This window comes from Oncorhynchus keta, chromosome 5, assembly GCF_023373465.1.
Source record: "Oncorhynchus keta strain PuntledgeMale-10-30-2019 chromosome 5, Oket_V2, whole genome shotgun sequence".
Classification (NCBI taxonomy): domain Eukaryota; kingdom Metazoa; phylum Chordata; class Actinopteri; order Salmoniformes; family Salmonidae; genus Oncorhynchus; species Oncorhynchus keta.
In genome coordinates this window covers 10871573-10894067 of record NC_068425.1, presented here as the reverse complement: position 1 = coordinate 10894067, position 22495 = coordinate 10871573, and the positions used below count along the sequence as shown (strand labels likewise).

Here is a 22495-nt window from a genome sequence, read left to right as displayed (position 1 = left end):
TGTCAGCAGTATGTCAACAGTATGTCAACAGTACGTCAACAGTATGTCTACAGTATGTCAACAGTATGTCTACAGTACGTCAACAGTATGTCAGCAGTATGTCAGCAGTATGTCAACAGTATGTCAACAGTACGTCAACAGTATGTCTACAGTATGTCTACAGTATGTCTACAGTATGTCAACAGTATGTCTACAGTACGTCTACAGTACGTCTACAGTATGTCTACAGTACGTCAACAGTATGTCAGCAGTATGTCAACAGTACGTCTACAGTATGTCAACAGTATGTCAGCAGTATGTCTACAGTACGTCAACACAGCAGTATGTCAGCAGTATGTCTACAGTATGTCAACACTATGTCTACAGTACGTCAACACAGCAGTATGTCAGCAGTATGTCTACAGTATGTCAACACTATGTCAGCAGTATGTCTACAGTATGTCAGCAGTATGTCTACAGTACGTCTACAGTACGTCAACACAGCAGTATGTCAGCAGTATGTCAGCAGTATGTCTACAGTACGTCTACAGTATGTCAACAGTATGTCTACAGTATGTCAGCAGTATGTCTACAGTATGTCAGCAGTATGTCAACAGTATGTCTACAGTATGTCTACAGTATGTCAACAGTACGTCTACAGTACGTCTACAGTATGTCTACAGTATGTCAACAGTATGTCTACAGTACGTCTACAGTACGTCTACAGTATGTCAGCAGTATGTCAACAGTACGTCTAAAGTATGTCAACAGTACGTCTACAGTACGTCAACACAGCAGTATGTCAGCAGTATGTCTACAGTACGTCTACAGTACGTCAACACAGCAGTATGTCAGCAGTATGTCAGCAGTATGTCTACAGTATGTCAACAGTATGTCTACAGTATGTCAGCAGTATGTCTACAGTATGTCAGCAGTATGTCTACAGTATGTCAGCAGTATGTCAGCAGTATGTCTACAGTACTTCTACAGTATGTCAACAGTATGTCAGCAGTATGTCAGCAGTATGTCAACAGTACGTCAACAGTATGTCTACAGTATGTCAACAGTATGTCAACAGTACGTCTACAGTACGTCAACACAGCAGTATGTCAGCAGTATGTCTACAGTACGTCAACAGTACGTCAACAGTACGTCAACACAGCAGTATGTCAGCAGTATGTCTACAGTACGTCTACAGTATGTCAACAGTACGTCAACAGTACGTCAACAGTATGTCTACAGTATGTCTACAGTATGTCAACAGTATGTCTACAGTACGTCTACAGTATGTCAACAGTATGTCAACAGTATGTCAGCAGTATGTCAGCAGTATGTCAGCAGTATGTCAACAGTATGTCAACAGTACGTCAGCAGTATGTCAGCAGTATGTCAGCAGTATGTCAACAGTATGTCAACAGTACATCAACAGTACGTCAACAGTATGTCTACAGTATGTCAACAGTATGTCTACAGTACGTCAGCAGTATGTCAGCAGTATGTCAGCAGTATGTCAACAGTATGTCAACAGTACGTCAACAGTATGTCTACAGTATGTCTACAGTATGTCAACAGTATGTCTACAGTACGTCTACAGTACGTCTACAGTATGTCTACAGTACGTCAACAGTATGTCAACAGTACGTCTACAGTACGTCAACACAACAGTATGTCAGCAGTATGTCTACAGTACGTCTACAGTATGTCAACAGTATGTCAGCAGTATGTCTACAGTACGTCAACACAGCAGTATGTCAGCAGTATGTCTACAGTATGTCAACACTATGTCAGCAGTATGTCTACAGTATGTCAGCAGTATGTCTACAGTATGTCTACAGTATGTCAGCAGTATGTCTACAGTATGTCAGCAGTATGTCAGCAGTATGTCAACAGTATGTCTACAGTATGTCAACAGTACGTCTACAGTACGTCTACAGTATGTCTACAGTATGTCAACAGTATATCAGCAGTATGTCAGCAGTATGTCTACAGTATGCAGAAAACACAGTAGCTTTTTCAGAGGCATGGTTAGAACTTCTATTATAACTAGGGCCATGTGTTTTGTGCAATCATGTGACAGAGCAGGAATTTATCCTGTATTCTATCCAAAATATCCAAACATGATTTACACCAAAAATTAAAGCAGTTTTCTGAGGGTGGTGCTGGATTTGACATAGAAAGAAAATGGTACAGTTTGTTGAAAAAGCTTTAAATAATGGTTCAAATCCAGGCATATCAAATGATTGCGCAAAATACTTGGCCCTAATTATAACATACAAACACACACACACACACGCACACGCACTCGCGCACGCACACACGCACACACACACACACACACACGCACACGCACACGCACTCACACTACCATAGACTGCGAGGGTTTGCCATCTTGGTGAAAGTGCCGCTCCACATAGTCTGAGGACAGGAGGTTGCTGCAGAGAGAAAACACAGAGACACCTCTGTTATTATGAACAGACACCTCTCTTATAAACTATACCCCAAGCCAAGCTCTACGCTACGTCTAAGACAACGAGGCATATCCTTTATGTGTATGATTTATCCTCGTTCTCTGCATATCTATTCTGTTTGTGAATAGATATGCAGTCTGTGCGAATATGGCCCGTTCTTAATGTAACTCCACTTCAGTGTTCATGCATGAGTGTGTTGTGTAATGCATGGCTTTAGAGTACAGCATATGGATGTGATTTATGACGTTATCGTAGCCAGGCAGTAGCCGCAATAGAGTAGCGGTGGTCTGGCTGTTGCGTTGACTCCTTTACTGTGCTGTAGGGGAGTTACAGTACATAAAGCACATTAATAATAAAGTCATGACAATCCAGGCCACTCTCTCTCTCTCTCTCTCTCTCTCTCTCTCTCTCTCTCTGTCTCCCTCATCCCCCTCTTTCTCTCTTTCTGTCTCCCGTCTCCTCTCTCTCTCTCTCTCTGTCCCCCTCATCCCCCCTTTCTCTCTTTCTGTCTCCTCTCTCTCTCTCTCTCTCTCTCTCTCTCTCTCTCTCTCTCTCTCTCTCTCTCTCTCTCTCGCTCTCTCTGTCCCCATTATCCCCCTCTTTCTCTCTTTCTGTCTCCCGTCTCCTCTTTCTCTCTCTCGCTCTCTCTGTCCCCCTCATCCCCCTCTTTCTCTCTTTCTGTCTACCGTCTCCTCTTTCTCTCTCTCTCTCTCTCTGTCCCCCTCATCCCCCTCTTTCTCTCTTTCTGTCTCCTCTCTCTCTCTCTCTCTCTCTCTCTCTCTCTCTCTCTCTCTCTCTCTCTCTCTCTCTCTCTCTCTCTCTCTCTCTCTCTCTCTCTCTCTCGCTCTCTCTGTCCCCCTCATCCCCCTCTTTCTCTCTTTCTGTCTCCCGTCTCCTCTTTCTCTCTCTCTCTCTCTCTCTCTGTCCCCCTCATCCCCCCTTTCTCTCTTTCTGTCTCTCTCTCTCTCTCTCTCTCTCTCTCTCTCTCTCTCTCTCTCTCTCTCTCTCTCTCTCTCTCTCGCTCTCTCTGTCCCCCTCATCCCCCTCTTTCTCTCTTTCTGTCTCCCGTCTCCTCTTTCTCTCTCTCGCTCTCTCTGTCCCCCTCATCCCCCCTCTTTCTCTCTTTCTGTCTACCGTCTCCTCTCTCTCTCTGTCCCCCTCATCCCCCTCCTTCTCTCTTTCTGTCTCCCGTCTCCTCTCTCTCTCTCTCTCTGTCCCCCTCATCCCCCTTTATCTCTTTCTCTCTCTCTCTCTCTCTCTCTCTCTCTCTCTCTCTCTCTCTCTCTCTCTCTCTCTCTCTGTCCCCCTCATCCACCCTTTCTCTCTTTCTGTCTCCTCTCTCTCTCTCTCTCTCTCTGTCCCCCTCATCCCCCTTTATCTCTTTATCTCTTCTCTCTCTCTCTCTCTCTCTCTCTCTCTCTCTCTCTCTCTTTCTCTTCTCTCTCTCTCTCTCTCTCTCTCTCTCTCTCTCTCTCTCTCTCTCTCTCTCTCTCTCTCTCTCTCTCTCTCTCTCTCTCTCTCTCTCTCTCTCTGTCCCCCTCATCCACCCCCTTTCTCTCTTTCTGTCTCCTCTCTCTCTCTCTCTCTCTCTGTCCCCCTCATCCCCCCTTTCTCTCTTTCTGTCTCCTCTCTCTCTCTCTCTCTCTGTCCCCCTCATCCCCCCATTTCTCTCTTTCTGTCTCCTCTCTCTCTCTCTCTCTAATGTGGGTAGCTGTATTGATGGAGCTCTCAGGGTCTCTGTGTCCCTGATGCTCCACTAAACACTTGGTTATGTGTCATAAGTGGAAGGAGCAAAGTGTATTTTCTAATGGTAGCAGTTATGGAAATGCCAACGTTGATGATTGTGACAATTTAGAAAATACGGACTGATAGAAATGGGGTGCGGAGAATACGTCAATCAAGTTGATAACATCAAAATTGTGCACAAATCAAATGTACTCACTGGTTTAACTCCAGGTCCAGGGTGAAGGTGTGTCCGAAGGTCTCCACCTGGAAACAACTCTGGGCCAAATGGACTGGCTTAAATAGGGAGAAGGTGAGATGAGGATCGAAAGAGAGAGAGAGAGAGAGAGAGAGAGAGAGAGAGAGAGAGAGAGAGAGAGAGAGAGAGAGAGAGAGAGAGAGAGAGAGAGAGAGAGAGAGAGAGAGAGAGAGAGAGAGAGAGAGAGAGAGAGAGAGAGAGAGAGAGAGAGACATTACAGGAAGAACCACTTAAAAGTAAACCACTCTAATAGTGGTTTGCCCATTCGGTGAGTCACAATGATAGCTATCATTCTGTATGAAGTATAACAAACCAAAATACATACTGTACAAATGTATTTCTGCCAGCGCAATACTGCATATGTATCAAAAGCACTTTAGCAGCTAACATAGTCGGATTGATAAAGTGTCCATTGATTTGGCTGGACTGAATCCATTCCAACAGGCAGTACTGAAGCCATCCAGGAAGTGCATTTGTATTCAGCGGGTAGAGATGGACGGGAAGAGGGTTTACAGGAAGGGAGAAAGCTTTAAATATCCATCTACATTGAGCTGGTGTGAAGCCAATGTGTCCCTACTGTCGGCTGCCAAAAAGAATGGAGCGGTAGGAAGAAGGCAAGGAGGAGCTTCACTGGCTGCCAGAGATTTATAGCAGTCAAAACACAGTGTCGCCAAAAGCACAAACAGTGCCAGCATTCAATCCCAGCCCACTGTAATTCTGTCTGCACGATACAGGCTGCAGTGAATCATTGGACTTTCACTGAGACAAGACTCCCATTCGGAAATCATTCCCTCCAATGATTCCACACAACTCAACTTCAGCTGGAGCAGGGCGAGGGCAGTTCTGCTTGGCTAAAGGAAGGATTCAATCCAAGGAGTTCTGTAATGTTTTTATGTGTGAAGTAATCGAGACGGTTAATTTTGGTCAAACAATAGATCAGTAGATTTGTTTGAATCGATCAGTATTTACCAGCCCTGAATCATAACATCCCTCAGGATATTTAAGTGGCAACCAACAACACCCCTGTCTGTAACACCAAGGCATCTTGATACTGTTCTAATCCCAAAGTCAGTCCTCTGGGAACCTTGTGATAGCAGGTTCATTACTCAGTAACAACCAGCGATTGTAAATACATCTGAAATGTGCACATGCTGTAGAAACAGATGTATCTTCACTTCCAGTCCATTGACAAGCAAAGTCACTCGAGGAAACAGTAGGCTGTATGACTTGGAATCAAAGTGAACCTATGGAATAGTTGATCAATCCATGAGTCAGAATGACATCTACGAATATTCCATCTAAACATATTTAGAATCCTCTTTAAAAAAAGGACATTATGACTACAAAAAAACACAACAGAGGCTAAACATGAAATGAAATGTAACCAACAGAACCCTCCTAATTAAGCAAAAAAGATCCCCCCTTTTACCAATTATACCACTTCTCAAAAACAACTTCAAAAACAACAACACTGGGATCTTACACGATCTCCATCCAAATACCCACGAGCCTCTTTAAATAGTTCAATCACATCACACGGTAGGTTAAACCAGAGCCAGATTTATCTCCAGACGAGGGTAATGATTCTCTCAACCAAATCAACTCAACACTCAACCCACCAGAGGGGTATATTACAAAGGAGGATCGATCAGTTAGCCAGCTAACTTTGATAAACAACCAGAAATAGCTATTGATTTCCTGATTCATGAAGAAAGCTAGACTTACAAATGTGTTTTTGGTTGTTGAGTCAATTCCACCACACCCATTTCAAGCTTATCCTTAAAAAATATATATGTCATTTCAGAATATTTAGATGAGTTCTCTTGTGAACTCATTGATCTCTGGTGCCCCGTTGAAAGATGTAGACCTTGCACATCATCATCTGCACATCTATCACTCCAGTGTTAATGCTAAATTGTAATTATTTTTGCCTCTATGGTCTATTTATTGCCTTACCTCCCTAATCTTACTACATTTGCACACACTGTCATAGATGTTTCTTTTGTGTTATTGACTGTATGTTTGTTTATGTGTAACTCTGTGTTGTTGTTGTTTTTGTCGTACTGCTTTGCTTTATCTTGGCCAGGTCGCAATTGTAAATGAGAACTTGTTCTCAACTGGCCTACCTGGTTAAATTAAGATTAAATCAAATAAAAAATAAAAATAGAACCTCACCCTCCATCCCAACTACACCTTCCTCTTCAGAGAAAGAGAGAGAGAGGGTGTATGGAAATTAAAGAAAGAGGTGGGTTGAAGGGTGAGGTAGAGTATAGGTCTGAGAGAGAGAGAGAGAGAGAGAGAGAGAGAGAGAGAGAGAGGGTGTATGAAAATTAAAGAAAGAGATGGGTTGAAGGGTGAGGTAGAGTTTAGGTCAGAGAGAGAGAGAGAGAGAGAGAGAGAGAGAGAGAGAGAGAGAGAGAGAGAGAGAGAGAGAGAGAGAGAGAGAGAGGGTGTATGAAAATTAAAGAAAGAGATGGGTTGAAGGGTGAGGTAGAGTTTAGGTCAGAGAGAGAGAGAGAGAGAGAGAGAGAGAGAGAGAGAGAGAGAGAGAGAGAGAGAGAGAGTAAGAGGGTGATTTTGTACCAGTGGAGTTTTTGGCCCAAGTAGCACTTCTCACACAGGCCTTGTTGAATCATTGATGGGGACATACTTCAACACACCATTGAATAATAGAGGACTGGAAGAGAGAGGAGTTCTCCATGAGAGATCTGAATATTTCACCACACAGAGCCTTTTATCATGAGGAGATGAGGCCAAGCAGCTAAAATCACATTCACACAACAGGCTTTTGTTTCAGATCTCTTTCAGATATTCTTCTCTCCAGTGGAGGGTAATTATACATCTGTGGCGGGGTGACATAGTGGGTGAGTACAGTAGGTCAGAAGGTTTTGGGTTCAAGTCCCAGATATTGTGCTCCCTCATAGGGTGTAATGCCCGTTGGTTACAGTTAAATATAGATACAAAACAAAAATATAAACGCAACATGGAACATTTTCAAAGGTTTTACGGAGTTACAGTTCATATATGGAAATCAGTCAATTTAAATAAATTAATTAGGCCCTAATCTATGGCTTTCACATGACTGGGAATACATATATGCATCTGTTAGTCATGGATCAGACAACCAGTCAGTATCTGATGTGACCACCATTTGCCTCATGCAGCGCAACACATCTCCTTCACATAGAGTTGATCAGGCTGTTGATTATGGCCTGTGGAATGTCGTCCCACTCCTCTTCAGTGGCTGTGTAAAGTTGCTGGATATTGGCAGGAACTGGAACACGCTGTCGTACACGTCGATCCAGACGCCAGAGCATCCAAAACAGGCTCAATGGGTGACATGTCTGATGAGTATGCAGGCCATGAAAGAACTGGGACATTTTCAGCTTCCAGGAATTGTGTGCAGATCCTTGCAACATGGGGCCATGCATTATAATGCTGAAGCGAATGAATGTCACGACAATGGGCATCAGGAACTCGTCGCGGTATATCTATGCATTCCAATTGCCATCGATAAAATGCAATTGTGTCCGTTGCCCGTACGTAGCTTATGCCCGCCCATAACATAACCCCACCACCACCGTGGTGCACTCACATCAGCAAACCACTCACCCACATGACGCCATACTGCGGTCGTGAAGAGGTGGACTTCCAACCAAATTTTCTAAAAACGACGTTGGAGGCGGCTTATGGTAGAGAAATTAACATAAAATTGTCTGGCAACAGCTCTGGTGGACATTCCTGTAGTCAGCATGCCAATTGAATGCTTCCTCAAAACTTGATACATCTGTGGCATTGTGTTGTGTGACAAAACTGCACATTTTAGAGTGGACTGTGTAATGATAATGCTGTTTAATCAGCTTCCTGATATGCCACACCTGTCAAGTGGATGGGTTACCCTGGCAAAAGAGAAATGCTCACTAACAGGGATGTAAACAAATTTGTGCACAAAATTTGAGAGAAATAAACTTTTTGTGCATGTGGAACATTTGTTTTATTTCAGCTCATGAAACATGGGACCAACACACATGTTGCGCTTACATTTTTGCTCAGTGTATATATATATAGCAGTAACATAGTAAGTACTGTTTTGCAGGACCAGAAAGGACTTGGTGGTCATTCTCTGATGCTGGTTAAAGGGGAAACTTAATGGGCTTAGAGGTTGCAGCAAAACACCTCCCTTCTCTGTCATTCAGTGAGGGCAGAGCATGCGGCACAGAGCACTGCATTGCTCTTGACCAACTGGCAGAGGTGCCCCCGGACATACAGCAGGAGAGAGCCAGTGGGTCTTGCATCAGTCACGCCCAAACTAGGTTTCTGACTAACACTGACTTCATCCCTCAGTGCGAACACAAGCAAGCTGAAGACACCAGGAGAGTTAGGGCAACATGGGACTGATAGACTTGTGCAGTTTGGGATGGATCTTATGATAAACTTAGAAAACAAGACACAGGCCAAAACAGGCAAGAAAGGGTTCACAAAAGTAACTTGAGTTGAGAGAAACCATTACAGTTTCAACAATGAACTGGGAGTTTAATACAAGAGAGGGAACGAAAACGAATAAATAACACTCAAATAAAATCCGGTTGCCACACCCACTTCTCCATTATAGACAGAGGTCTATACTTACCGAGGTGCCTCCCGTGGTATTCTTCACGCGGGTATCCAAATAGCCATGGGACATTTCTTCCTTCGACTCCATCTGTTGCACCAGACGCTTTGGATAGGTGACTTCGGCCGCAATGTCGCTGCTGTCTCCCCGCTCCTCTGGCGAGAACCAATCCCACAAACTCGCATCCCGCACCAAAGTCGACCTTCCGCCGCCTGTAACGCGGGAGGCCTGATAACTGCCAACTTTAAACCACACACGGGTTATCACACAGAAAAACGATAATTATTGTTTGAAAAATGATTTTTGACATAAATAGGCTGATATGTTCTACAGTGCGCGCGAGCCCGGGATGTAAAGGGCGACAGCGCTGCGGTGAAAATGTGTTGATGCAGCAAATCTACCGCATCCGTAGAACTGAAGGGAGAGGGATTTTAAAAACACTACGTTCTTGGCACAGATGTAACTATCTCCAGCTGCGCGCTACCACCACACACACAATTGTAGACTAGTCTACAGAGGAAGAAGTGATTGCAGATGCAAAAAAATTGGGGATAGCCTACATTGGGCAGGGGTAAACTTGGAAATGAAAAGGGTGCTTCCCCCCAATCCCGTCATCCCTCTTACCTGACACGGCAAACCTCTCGCCCACTGCAGCAAAGACCAAGCACCACACCGCCAGCATGATGTTCACATATTCCCCCGAATTAACATCGAGTGCGTTACAGTGTAACAGGCGCAGATAAAAAGAAAACCGACGCACAAACGATTATGGCGAGAGAGAAAAAAACACCGACTGAATCTGGTTGACAGCTGACGCTCGTCCTCTCATCTCCCATTCAGCTCGTAGCATACAGTCTCACCGATATCAGGCATTTGAATTAAATAGCCAATCTATCACTAAATGAAAAAACAAATAGGCCTATGCCAGAGCCGATCAATAATGGAATTGACAAATTAGCCTAGATTATGTAGAATAGGTCAAATGGGGAGATTTGAGTGCACGTATGCATAAATCCTACAGGATTGTGCGTGTGTAAGCTCTATATATGCATGAGTGTATGCGAATCTGCGATATGGGGAAGTGGTAGATATACAATAAAAATGATGAGGACACGTGGGACCATAGTACCCTCCCCTCATTCTATCTCCAAGCGTCCTCCCGTTGCCATGCAGTTCTATATCTCCACAAAAGCAGATTCTACAACCTGGATACCAAGGTGCCAATTGAGGTAAACATGGTAGGGTTTTGTGTGTTCATTCATTTTCTATGGGGACTTATGAATGGAAAAAGTCAACAGGAGTAATTCATGAAGATCCTGAATAGATAGGTCCATGGAAAGAGGAGGTGGGAAAAATGTCCTTCAGAGAAAACAATACATATCGGTCAGTATTGTGGTGCAGCTGAACTCACTAACAGAATGTATTGTAATGAACAAAATGGAGATCCACACAGCAATTGAAAAGTGGTATCCAATAGCATGACATGGTGCACCCATTGTGCCCAGAGGTGTGTATGGTAAATACAGATGTCATTCTCCTTCTCTATCTCCAGCTTTCCACTACAGTAAGGAGACACAGAAGCTGCAGGAACACATCGAAAAATGGGACAGTGAAGAGTGTTGAGCGATGACAAGCTATTGTTGGAGGAAGTAGGCTTGACTAGCTGTGTGTGTGTGTGTGTGTGTGTGTGTGTGTGTGTGTGTGTGTGTGTGTGTGTGTGTGTGTGTGTGTGTGTGTGTGTGTGTGTGTGTGTGTGTGTGTGTGTGTGTGTGTGTGTGTGTGTGTGTGTGTGTGTGTGTGTGTTGGAGCTGATAAGAAGTATCCTGAGGTGACTCCATGTAAGCTGGATGTCTTAGATGATCATACAGATAGCTGAATGTGCAGAACGGGGGCTATTGTTGTGCACAAAATAATAATCATGCCTCAAGGTGCCATTTCTTTAAAGGATAATTTAGCATTTTTACAACCAAGGCAACATTTTTTTAATGTAAATGCCATGTTTTAGAAGGGTCCAGACTAAAGGTCTTCACGGGTCCGACTGAACCCGAATACCAGAGACCCGACCCGGGAACCGAGTAGGTCTGGGTCAAAAATTCTAACTTTTCCCTCGGGTCTGGGTCGGGTCCTGTTTGATGGTCATTGGTTCTGATAGACCCGAGTGGACCCAAATGGACCCGACCACAGCTCTGTATAGCCTATAGCATATTTATTTTACGCTAATATGGTGAACTTTTTGGACCTGAGAAGATCACTTTTTTTTGGTCAATTTCACTTGTTTTTGAGACACTTACCCCAACCAGCAATTCACTTCTTCATTCCTCATTGTGCAGTACGGGGGCTCTGAAAAAAACAATAACAAATGCTCCAAAAACTACCAAATATGTCATTTTATAAATGGAATCACTCTCAGTATAGTGATGTTGGTCCCTCAGGTTTGTGGGATAAAAATGAGAACTCTATAGTGAATATCTTCTCGCTACTGTGATTATCATGTCTTTGATTGTGAATATCTTCTCCTCAGCCACCCAGGCCATCCTTCTACTTCAGAGGCGCCCATATACCTGGAGTGCACTAAGGCCATGACAGCGATGCACTTGCCAATTTTGCGTCCTGCCTAATGCTGCATTCATATTCATAACCAAGTAGGAAGTTGGTAATTTCCAGTTGTGAAGTCGTAAATACGAGTTGGATGCATTCATGTGCTTTGAACTCGTTGAGAAATGTTGATTAGCTAATGGAAAACAAGCTGCGGTAAACATATACTAAAATTACAGATATCATGCTCACAAATTACAGTGTTAAAAAATCATAATTAATAGATTGAACCTTCAACCTTCCCAAGTTCTCTCACGTCACCCCGCTCCTCCGCTCTCTCCACTGGCTTCCAGTTGAAGCTCGCATCCGCTACAAGACCATGGTGCTTGCCTACGGAGCTGTGAGGGGAACGGCACCTCAGTACCTCCAGGCTCTGATCAGGCCCTACCCCCAAACAAGGGCACTGCGTTCATCCACCTCTGGCCTGCTCGCCTCCCTACCACTGAGGAAGTACAGTTCCCGCTCAGCCCAGTCAAAACTGTTCGCTGCTCTGGCTCCCCAATGGTGGAACAAACTCCCTCACGACGCCAGGACAGCGGAGTCAATCACCACCTTCCGGAGACACCTGAAACCCCACCTCTTTAAGGAATACCTAGGATAGGATAAAGTAATCCTTCTCACCCCCCCCCCCTTAAAAAATTTAGATGCACTATTGTAAAGTGGCTGTTCCACTGGATGTCATAAGGTGAATGCACCAATTTGTAAGTCGCTCTGGATAAGAGCGTCTGCTAAATGACTTAAATGTAAATGTAAATGTAGATTGCTTTTTATAAATCATGTTTTGTTGCATTTAATTCATAGGGTAATTTTTGCCCCTTAATAAACTTGTACCATTTGAATGTAGACATAAATATAATAATATTTTCTTTTACGCATTTAAGTAAACACTTTATTAAAATATGCAAATGAGGTGAAATCTCATTAAATATATGCATATTGTCATATTGTGCAAATCCATTTTTCTGGACACTGGGTGTAGTCAGGCTAAATATGTTTTATTTCATTTTGTTGAGACACTCCAGGACCGGACTTGTCCAGAACAGATTGTGGATAAATCGTTTTTTCAACTTTCTATCTGTAAAATACTAAAGAGATGTACGTAAAATGCATTTTTGGCGTATTTTTCAGAAGAAAATGTTATTTACAATAAACAATTTACAACATATCAACAATTCCCTCTGGTCAAGTCTGAAGAATATAGCTAAGAATAGCCATAAAAATTGTATGAATGCAGACGCTTCTGAAGCTGAGGAAAATGAGTTGGCGCATGAGAAGAGTTTGCCTTTCGGAAACGGCAGTTTGAGATCGGTACACTGAATTTAGACGAGCAAACGCTAAACGCCTATTTAGACCTAATCACCATCTCTTCAAAGTTACTAAATATAGTCCAGTTTGTAACACTCTCTATGAAATAGGATGTTCAATTATGTGTAATTGAATGTTGTGACATTTGAAATTATTGAGGTATATCCATTTTAAAGTGGTTAAAATTCATTAAAATGTGGAGGAAGCAAAATAATATTACTGGATCAAAATATCAACAACTCTCAAAATGAATAAGTAGATGAAAAAACGTGGGTTACGTCAGCATGTGGGAGAAGTCGGAGCTCAGGGATGATAGACACGTTTCCCACTAGTAATTACCAGTAGAAGAGGCGTTCAAGATGATTTTTACCAGTCGTATGTGGTAAATACCGTCTATGAATGAAGGTTATGAACGCAGCATAAGAACAGCCCCTAGCTGTGGGATATTTAAGCAAAAACGCCAGAGGAGGTGTGGTATATGGCCAATATAGAACGGCTATGGGCTGTTCCTCGCACGACGCAACACGGAGTGCCTTAGCCGTATACCACAAACCTTGAGGTGTCTTATTTTTTTAACAGCAGCTCATTTAACCAAGAAATACCATTCAACTGACAACCCGAAATCAGCCTCCAGGCGCCCAGCCTGCCACAAGGAGTCGCTAGAGCGCAATGAGCCAAGTAAAAATGTGTAACCTTAATTTAACTACAGTAGGCAAGCCAGTTAAGAACAAACTCTTATTTACAATGACAGCCTACTCCGGCCAAACCCACACGACACTGGGTGGGTGGTGTGATCGTTCTAGCTTGTATGGCTCCCGGGGCAAACCCCCCCTTCAGCCCCCACCATAAACACAGAAAACCTTCATGATTCACCATGGTGGTGTGCAGACTGGTTTTATTCTTAACGATTTCGCACAAACCAGAAGAAAATGCGACAATATGTCTGTGAAACTATATATTCACAGTATTATGAATGAATTGTGGTTTATTTGGTAGCATTTCGTAGTGTGACTGATTTGACTAATTGCATTAGTACTGTACAAAGTTAGAGGTGCGCTATTTGATAGATTTCCCTGCTTCCCATACCTTCTGCTTCCAGTGGGGAGACCTGAGGTCAACCTACCCCCACCCCCCCCCCCTTCCCCATCTCGTACTTCTGTGTGGGGGACCTTCCCTGGCAGTAGCCTGCCCATGTCGCCTATCCCTAAATCCGCCACTGGCTGCGCCACTCGGGAACCTCCCCGGCCAAACCCTCCCTTAACCCGGACGACGATAGGACAATTGTGCGCCACCCTATGGGACTCCCTGTCACGGCCGGGATGCCTTATTTCTATTATAAACTGGTTACCAACATAATACATTTTTGCGTCCAGAACTACTCCAGAGCTGACTGTAAGTAGGCTAGTAGAGGCTCCTAAATCATGGTGATGTGTTCTGTCTGGGAATCCTTGACTTTGGGAATAATAGTTTCGTATGATCAAGGAATTAATACTCTTGCAACAAAGGCTACATCCCTACCTTTCTCTCAAATCTGATTGTAAGATATGCTACCCTCTGCTGTAAGAATACAGTAGTTGCATCGCAGTGTGTTGAATAGATGCTGAACAGTGGGGATCTGTTGATTTCTAATATATATATATATATATATATATTGTTTGAGCTAACCTGGGCTGCGTTCTGTATGTGTTTACGGTCTGGAATGTTCAATTGAACGGAAACGGTGCCGTACTGAACGACCGGTTGAAAAACGGGTAGGGGTTGGTTTATGGGTTGGGAACGCTGTCAGTATGGCCACTGGCCTTTAAAGGCGTCACTCGTTCCTTCAAGCCACACCCACCAAACGTACCTCAAAGTCTGCTCAAGAACATTTTGGGGAATCGTGTCGTTCAGTACAAACCGTCCCGTTCATGCGAACTGAATGCACCTAAGGCATTGTGCGATCTGACATGTCTGCAACCAGTCAGCCTGGAACACGGCCATTCACTGCAAATACTGACACCCGAATTAAGCAATTAATTCGGCACAGGTGCAACCTGGGTCAATTAACCTCAGTGCACTCTCCGCGGCTACAAGAGTAGTTGGCGCGGGGTACAATTTCCTCTTGATTGACAGTGTGCAACCGAATAGACGGCTGTTTTCAGTAGACAATGAACGGGGTAGCCCACAAACAGGACTCGGATCCTCGACAACAGCTTTTCAACTGCAACCATGCTGATTGTGGGGCGACGTTCCAACGGGAGTGGCGTTTGAAAGAGCACGAGACCGTGCACACGGGAGCGGTAAATATTTTATGGGGACATGGCTGATATTTGAGTCATACTCGAGTTCAACTATGGTTCATGTGGATGTAACCTCATCCCCGGGTTAATATATTTCGTGTGAAAAAATGTGCAGAAGTGCGTAGGCTTCTGCCATAAATGTGGCTAAATAGTTCGAATGGCAAAGTTTACTTCTGAAGTTTGAGCCTTTTATGATTAGTCAAAGAGCGTAAACTATCATAACCCTACTGGTTCTTGTTTTTTAGCAACCTTTTCAATGCAACGTGGCTGATTGTGGCCGTCGTTTCTCACGGAAATCTCACCTGAGCCGCCACGCACTTGGCCACACTGGGGTGAAACAATTCAGGTCGGTTAATTTCAGTTTACATTTAATTTCCTACCCATGGGTTAGGCTTTGAAAAACTTCACGTACACTAGTATATTTTTTTCACCCAACAGATGTACCTTTGTGGGTTGCACAAAGGCTTTCTTCAACGCGGATAAGTTGAAGAGACACGTCCATTATGCCCACGGAGAAAAGGACAAGTACTTTAAGGTTAGTCCACCAGATGTCGCCGAATAACCACGTTACTATGAAATGGGTTCTTGCAATTAATTTATAGGGAACCATTTCCCTTACCGTATAAACGGGCTGAATGTCATTTTTACTTGCTTAATTGTCCCCATGTGCAGTGCAATTTTCCAAATTGCTTATTGACATTCAAGAAACGGAGGGTGTATAAATTACATTTGAAGGAGCATGGAGTATCTTCTAATTTCAAGTAAGTCACAATCTTGTAATGGTCCTGTAGGCCTTACATCCTTTGAATACTGCATAAGGCCTAAACTGATCCACAAGCTGATGCATACTCTCTATTTAAAATGCAAGTGAATGCATGTCTCGGATTAATGGTTAAATTATTCTGTCCCTGGTTTACTCAGATGTTCGAAGAGAGGATGTGGAGTCACGTTTGACACCAATGTCGCTCGCAAAGCCCACGAGAAGAAACATGCAGGTTTGTCCCTTTGCAAGTTTGTCAGTCTTCTATTGCTGTACGTTCTTGCGTAAATCAAAAAAAAAATAGCAGTCATTTTGTATCAATACTATCAAAGGGATAGTAGCAGTTGTCATGTCACTTAACACTGCCCATGTCTCTCCCACTCTGCAGGGTACCGCTGCACACAGCCTGAATGCAATCATTTTGAACAAACCTGGGGGAAAATGCACAAACACATGGCTAAACACCCAGGTATGCACCCCACCACCAAACCCCCTTAATTGGAGCTGTTACTGAAGGATTATGAAAATAATAACTTACTGTATCAGTCTTGGCCAACCTGCCTTCACACTCACTGAAAACTATTGTCGGATGTAATTGTTCACATTTAGTATTCCGTTTTTCCTCATCTTCTACCACTTCTGTAAATGTCCTGCCTTGTATCCTGCTTAGTTGTAGTGTGACAGTGTTTGAGATACTGCTTATGATGCGTTAGCTGATTAGTAATTTAAGGGGAAGCTTATTTTATTGGTAACCTTCAGTGTCAAATATTCATACCGTTTACTCTGCCACCAGCTGCCTGCTCATGCCATCTGTTTTGGCTAATAGACAACTTGTTGGGCAGGAATCGAGTAGTGACATTTGCCTCTCTCCTGTCCCTGCAGCCACATTCACCTGTAAGCTGTGCCAGAAGGTGTTTAAGCATGTCGACTCCCTGCGTAGACACAAGCGAACCCACGCCCTGCGGAAGCCTGTCCTGCTTTGCCCCAACAGTGGCTGCAAGGCCTACTTCTCCACTACCTTCAACCTGCAGCACCACATCCGCAAGGCCCACCTGCAGCTCCTCAAGTACCATTGCTGCTTCCCAGATTGCCCCAGAACCTTTGCCATGCGGGTATGTACTGTAGCCCTTATGGGCAGTCAGAGTAAGACTGGGGGGCTGTGCTAAACCGCCTCCTCTTTCTGATGTCCATTAGTCAGCTATCTTAACTAAGAACACACATCCATAACTGTCGTGTCTTCTACACGGTGGTATGTGCAGTTTGGTTTTAATCACTGCATGCAAAGCAGCCTCATGAATTTCTTTCACTGAAAGTCTTGTCAAGTAACTACTAGTGGCTTATTTTCCATTGCCTCCCCATGGACAGAATTGAATTTGAATAAACATTTGTCCATGTGGTGGACGGAGATGTTTGCCATTGTGGCGCTGGTACAGTATAAATGTTTAGAATAGATTGATGTTCATACTTTGCTGCTGTCATAATGTTTGTTTGCCATTGTTGTCGTGACATCACTGTTCAATCTCACAGGAGAGCCTAAGCAGACACCTGGCTCACCATGACCCAGATGCCAACCCTGAGAAGGTAAGCATGGCTTTAGTCAGTCTATCCCCTGTGGGCTTGAGCCAACAGTGGGTCTACTGTGTGGTGGCTTTGGCCAGGTGACCATTGATCTGTATGTGGCCCTGAACCACGTCTTTGAACCATTTGAGAGCAGCATCCTTTAGATGTCTGGCAGAATCTATAGCAGCTTTGGGCATAGTGGGGCTCGAGGGAAGGGGTGGTTACTCACACAATGTCGCTCTTGTTTAGCTCTGAAGCCCCTACAGGAACTGAAGTCCTAATATAGGCTTCCTGTCTACTGGGCAGTTGGGAGTTAATGACTCTTCTAAACAGTTGTAGTCGTGAGTTGTTCCCCTAGACCATTTCATACCTCAAATTAATTTCTGTCCCATCGTGTTTTTCTCTCTAGAAGAAGTGCAGGCGGCCCAAGAAGGCCTGGCAGAAACGTCTGGAAGGCCACCAGCTGCCCCTGGTGGAGGACGACCTACGGCGCCTCTTTGCCTTGCGCATGAGGGTGTCACGACGGGCCAAGGTTGAGGTTAACCTCTCAGGCCTCTTCAACGAGCGCAAGATCCCCCACTTTGTCGACTCGGAGGTCAACCTGCGTGACCTCTTCAGCATCAAGCCCCCTCACTCCTCCTGCCCTGCAGAGCGAGTCCCTGTGGAGGTCACCCACCCAGAGGTCACTGATCAAAGGTTGAACTTGTAGCCTGAAAGTGTCATAGTACCATTATGAGGTAAAGTTGTAAATGCTAGTAAAGTACCATTGCTCTTTTTAGTTGATCTAAACTGAGGTTTTGAATGATTTAAACTATTATTTTTATAGTGCATATAAAGCAACTGGTCTTTTTGTTTTCCTGTATAAAAGCACTTGCGTTTTGTTTGTCCTATGCATGATCAAAGCTGACCCAATAAAAAAAAACAATTCAGCCAAGTCAATGTTTGTCTAAATGTTTAGGTCTGGGGAAGATGGGACTGTGCCACCTAATTTCTCTCCAACTAAATCAGTAATGACATATCAGTGGTCAATTGTCCTGCATCAGTCCTTAGTGTAAACCACAAGTTGGGTCGTGAGTCTGAGGTAATGACTTGCAGTTCAATGATGCAAAAGAATGCAACCTGAACCGGTCAAGCAAAGTTGTGGAACAGAAGGCGTTTTGTGCGATGTCAGTTTACTAGTGCCATAACAGGTGTGCAGGTAGACTTGCATTGAAGTGAACTTTCCCTTCCAACACCCATGAAATTTGAACAACAAATTGGACTTATGAGTAACGAGTCCCCCACCATTGATTCATCAAAGCGCAGGGCTCTGCTCGGGCACCAGGTCCAATTCACTAGGTAACTCTTTAATCTGAACACCCTGTCGAGGGGGAGAGCTGAACTACGGCAGTATAAAATCATCAGCTTTACAATTGTGCCTATTGAAAGACTGCAGAATAATTGAACTGCAAAGTCTGACCAGTGACATTGATTGAAGGAAGAGATGGCATCAGACATTTCAGTTTAAGTGGCAGACTTGCTGTGTAATATGGCTAGCTTTCGAGTGTTCGTTCCATCAGAACCTCATCACTTCAGGTGACTGGTAATGGCATGTCTGCTCGATTGCTTCCTACAGAGCGCTCTCCCTGTCATGATTAAAGCACAGCACATTTCCAGCTGAACTTGTCCAATAAAGCTATTCTGAACAAAAATATAAATTCAATTTCAAAGATTTTCCTGGGTTACATTTCTATGGAAATCAGTAATTTAATTTACTTCATTGTGCCCTTGTCTGTGGATTTCCCAGAACCCCACCACCACCATAAACTACCTTATTTCTATCGCAGAATCTGTAACTCTTCAGCTTCACCTCGACAGTTTGAACCACTTCTTACCCTGTCAACTCACCAGTTGTTTAAAATGGACTGAGTGCAGGAAGACAAACTTGTAATCATTCACATTAGGTAATGTGTACTCTATACAGAATTAATGGCTTGTACAGATCCCCTTTCACACACTGGCGTACCATCATATTCCAAGGTGTCTAGTTGTCCAAGGCCTGTGTTGTGGCTGTAATATGGCTGGGTGCAGTGACATTTCAAAGCCTTTGCTAAGCCCCCTTCCAGCCTACTGTTGGAGCTCTATTGGAGTCATTACTTTTGATGTGTTCTACTGCTGTTGTGCTCATTCTCCAGGGCTCCTCCTGCTGCCTCAGGCCATGTCAGCTCGTAATCCTTCACATAAACCTGGCCTATATGTCTGCTGCTCTGCTGGCTAACGACCCACGCTCTCTCTCCACTGTGTTTATGTGGTGGTAGTGTACAAGTGTTTATAATTACTTTGCTTTTGGTGCTTTGTGTGAAATGTGTTCTTTCAACAGATGAGTCCATTAGAGAATGTCTTTGTTGCCTTGGTGTCCAAAGCGTAATTGAAATATAAATGATTTGCCAGTGTTCAGGGTGATACAGGGTTAATTCTAAATTGTTTGAGGTCTTTCAAAACAATGTGTTGCTTTGATGATTGATTTATTTTAATGAGACATCAGGGGGTCTCTTAAGAATGTACAGTTGAAATTCAGCAGACTAGCTGTTTGGAAGATGGGCCCTGGCTGACTTCAAGGTAATAAAACGTTTAAAATTCTGCATATATGCACAGAACACAGAACAGTTATTCCCCAAAAATATTTTTATATAGAATGCTGAATATATTTAAGCAATAAGGCTTGGGGGGGGGATGATATATGGCCAGGGCTGTTCATAGGCACGACGCAACGCAGAGCCGTGGTATATTGGCCATATATCACAAACACAGAGGTGCCTTATTGCTATTACAAACTTGTTACCAACATAATTAGAGAAGTAAAAAAATAAATGTTTCGTCATACCTGCGGTATACAGTCTGATATACCATGGATGTCAGCCAATCAGCAGTCAAGGCTCAAACCACCCAGTTTATAAATATTTATATATAGTACCAGTCAAAACTTTAGATAAACCCTTGACTGAGTAGATTATTTTTTTTACTAGTGAAGACATCAAAACTATGAAATAACCCATATGGAATCATGTAGTTACCAAAAAAGTGTAAAACTAATCAAAGTATATTTTATATTTGAGATTCTTCAAAGTAGCCACCATTTGCCTTGATGACAGCTTTGCACACTCCTGGCATTCTCTCAACCAGATTCACCTGGAATGCTTTCAAACAATCTTGAAGGAGTTCCCACATATGCTGAGCACTTGTTGGCTGCTTTTCCAACTTGTTTGCCATAATAAGGACTTGGTCTTTTACCAAATAGGGCTATCATCTGTATACCCCCCTACATTGTCAAAACACAACTGATTGGCTCAAATGCATTAGAAGTAAAATAAATCCCACAAATGTACTTTTAACAAGGCATGAAGCCAGTTGAGAGAATGCCAAGAGTGTGTAGAGCTGTCATCAAGGAAAAAAGGGTGGCCACTTTGAAGAATCTCAAATTTAATTTGAGACTGGCCAATAAAAATAAAAGATGAAGATGTGCAAAAGAACACAGACACTGGACAGAGGAACTCTGCCTAGAAGACCAGCATCCCAGAGTCACCTCTTCACTGTTGAAGTTGAGACTGGTGTTTTGCTAGTACTATTTAATGAAGCTGCCAGTTGAGGACTTGTGAGGCATCTGTTTCTCAAACTAGACACTCTAATGTACTTGTCCTCTTTCTCAGTTGTGCACCAGGGCCTCCCACTCTTCTTTCTATTATGGTTAGAGCCAGTTTGCGCTGTTCTGTGAAGGGAGTAGCACACAGCATTGTATGTGATCTTCAGTTTCTTGGCAATTTCTCTCATGGAATAGCCTTAATTTCTCAGAACAAGACTGACAAGTTTCAGAAGGAAGTTCTTTGTTTCTGGCCATTTTGAGCATGTAATAGAACCCACAAATGCTGTGCATTTAGTCTAAAGAAGGCCAGTTTTATTGCCAGCTGTGCTAACATAATTGCAAAAGGGTTTTCTAATGATCAATTAGCCTTTTAAAAATACTAACTTGGAATAGCTAACACAATGTGCCATTCGAACACAGGAGTGATGGTTGCTGATAATGGGCCTCTGTACGCCTACAGTGAGGGAAAATGCTATTTGATCCCCTGCTGATTTTGTACGTTTTCCCACTGACAAAGAAATGATCAGTCTATAATTTTAATGGTATGTTTATTTGAACAGTGAGAGACAGAATAACAACAACAAAATCCAGAAAAACGCTTTTCAAAAATGTTATAAATTGATTAGCATTTTAATGAGGGAAATAAGTATTTGACCCCCTCTCAATCAGAAAGATTGTCTGGCTCTGAGGTGTCTTTTATACAGGTAATGAGCTGAGATTAGGAGCACACTCTTAAAGGAAGTGCTCCTAATCTCAGTTTGTTACCTGTATAAAAGACACATGTCCACAGAAGCAATCAATCAATCAGATTCCAAACTCTCCACCCTGGCCAAGAACAAACAGCTCTCCAAGGATGTCAGGGACAAGATTGTAGACCTATACAAGGCTGGAATGGGCTACAAGAACATCGCCAAGCAGCTTGGTGAGAAGGTGACAACAGTTGGTGTGATTATTTGCAAATAGAAGAAACACAAAAGAACTGTCAATCTCCCTCGGCCTGGGGCTCCATGCAAGATCTCACCTCGTGGAGTTGCAATGATCATGAGAACGGTGAGGAATCAGCCCAGAACTACACGGGAGGATCTTGTCAATGATCTCAAGGCAGCTGGGACCATAGTCACCAAGAAAACAATTGGTAACACACTACGCCGTGAAGGACTGAAATCCTGCAGCGCCCGCAAGGTCCCCTGCTCAAGAAAGCACATATACAGTGGGGCAGAAAATAATTTAGTCAGCCACCAATTGTGCAGGTTCTCCCACTTAAAAAGATGGGAGAGGCCTGTAATTTTCATCATAGGTACACTTCAACTATGACAGACAAAATGAGAAAAAAAATC

At 43.5% G+C, this 22495-nt stretch overlaps 2 protein-coding genes across 5 annotated transcripts in view; one reads left to right on the top strand and one right to left on the bottom strand.

The window, feature by feature from the left end:
• The window catches only part of LOC118370449 (disintegrin and metalloproteinase domain-containing protein 11-like), a 31026-nt gene extending 20933 nt beyond the window's left edge, over window positions 1-10093 (bottom strand). For 2 of the 3 annotated variants that reach the window (XM_052518693.1, XM_052518695.1), the window contains exons 1-4: window positions 9665-10093; window positions 9059-9282; window positions 4390-4466; window positions 2345-2411 (exon numbers count right to left, since the gene is read on the bottom strand). In XM_052518693.1, coding sequence (XP_052374653.1) covers window positions 2345-2411; window positions 4390-4466; window positions 9059-9282; window positions 9665-9722 — 426 coding nt within the window. In that variant the 5' untranslated portion in view covers window positions 9723-10093. The remainder of the gene's footprint in view (window positions 1-2344; window positions 2412-4389; window positions 4467-9058; window positions 9283-9664) is intronic. The other variant, XM_052518694.1, reaches the window with a different exon arrangement.
• A 4761-nt stretch (window positions 10094-14854) lies between these two features.
• 42sp43 (P43 5S RNA-binding protein) lies at window positions 14855-18473 on the top strand. Of its 2 annotated transcripts, none has more exons than XM_035755451.2 (9): window positions 14855-15219; window positions 15465-15565; window positions 15658-15754; window positions 15892-15980; window positions 16141-16214; window positions 16368-16448; window positions 16862-17091; window positions 17507-17560; window positions 17952-18473. In XM_035755451.2, the coding sequence occupies exons 1-9, from the start codon at window positions 15088-15090 to the stop codon at window positions 18246-18248; spliced, it is 1155 nt and encodes a 384-aa protein (XP_035611344.1). In that variant the 5' UTR covers window positions 14855-15087; the 3' UTR covers window positions 18249-18473. The 2 variants fall into 2 exon arrangements, with proteins under 2 accessions (XP_035611344.1, XP_035611343.1); XM_035755450.2 differs by having other exon boundaries at window positions 14862-15219; window positions 17949-18473.
• The last annotated feature ends 4022 nt before the right edge of the window (window positions 18474-22495 follow it).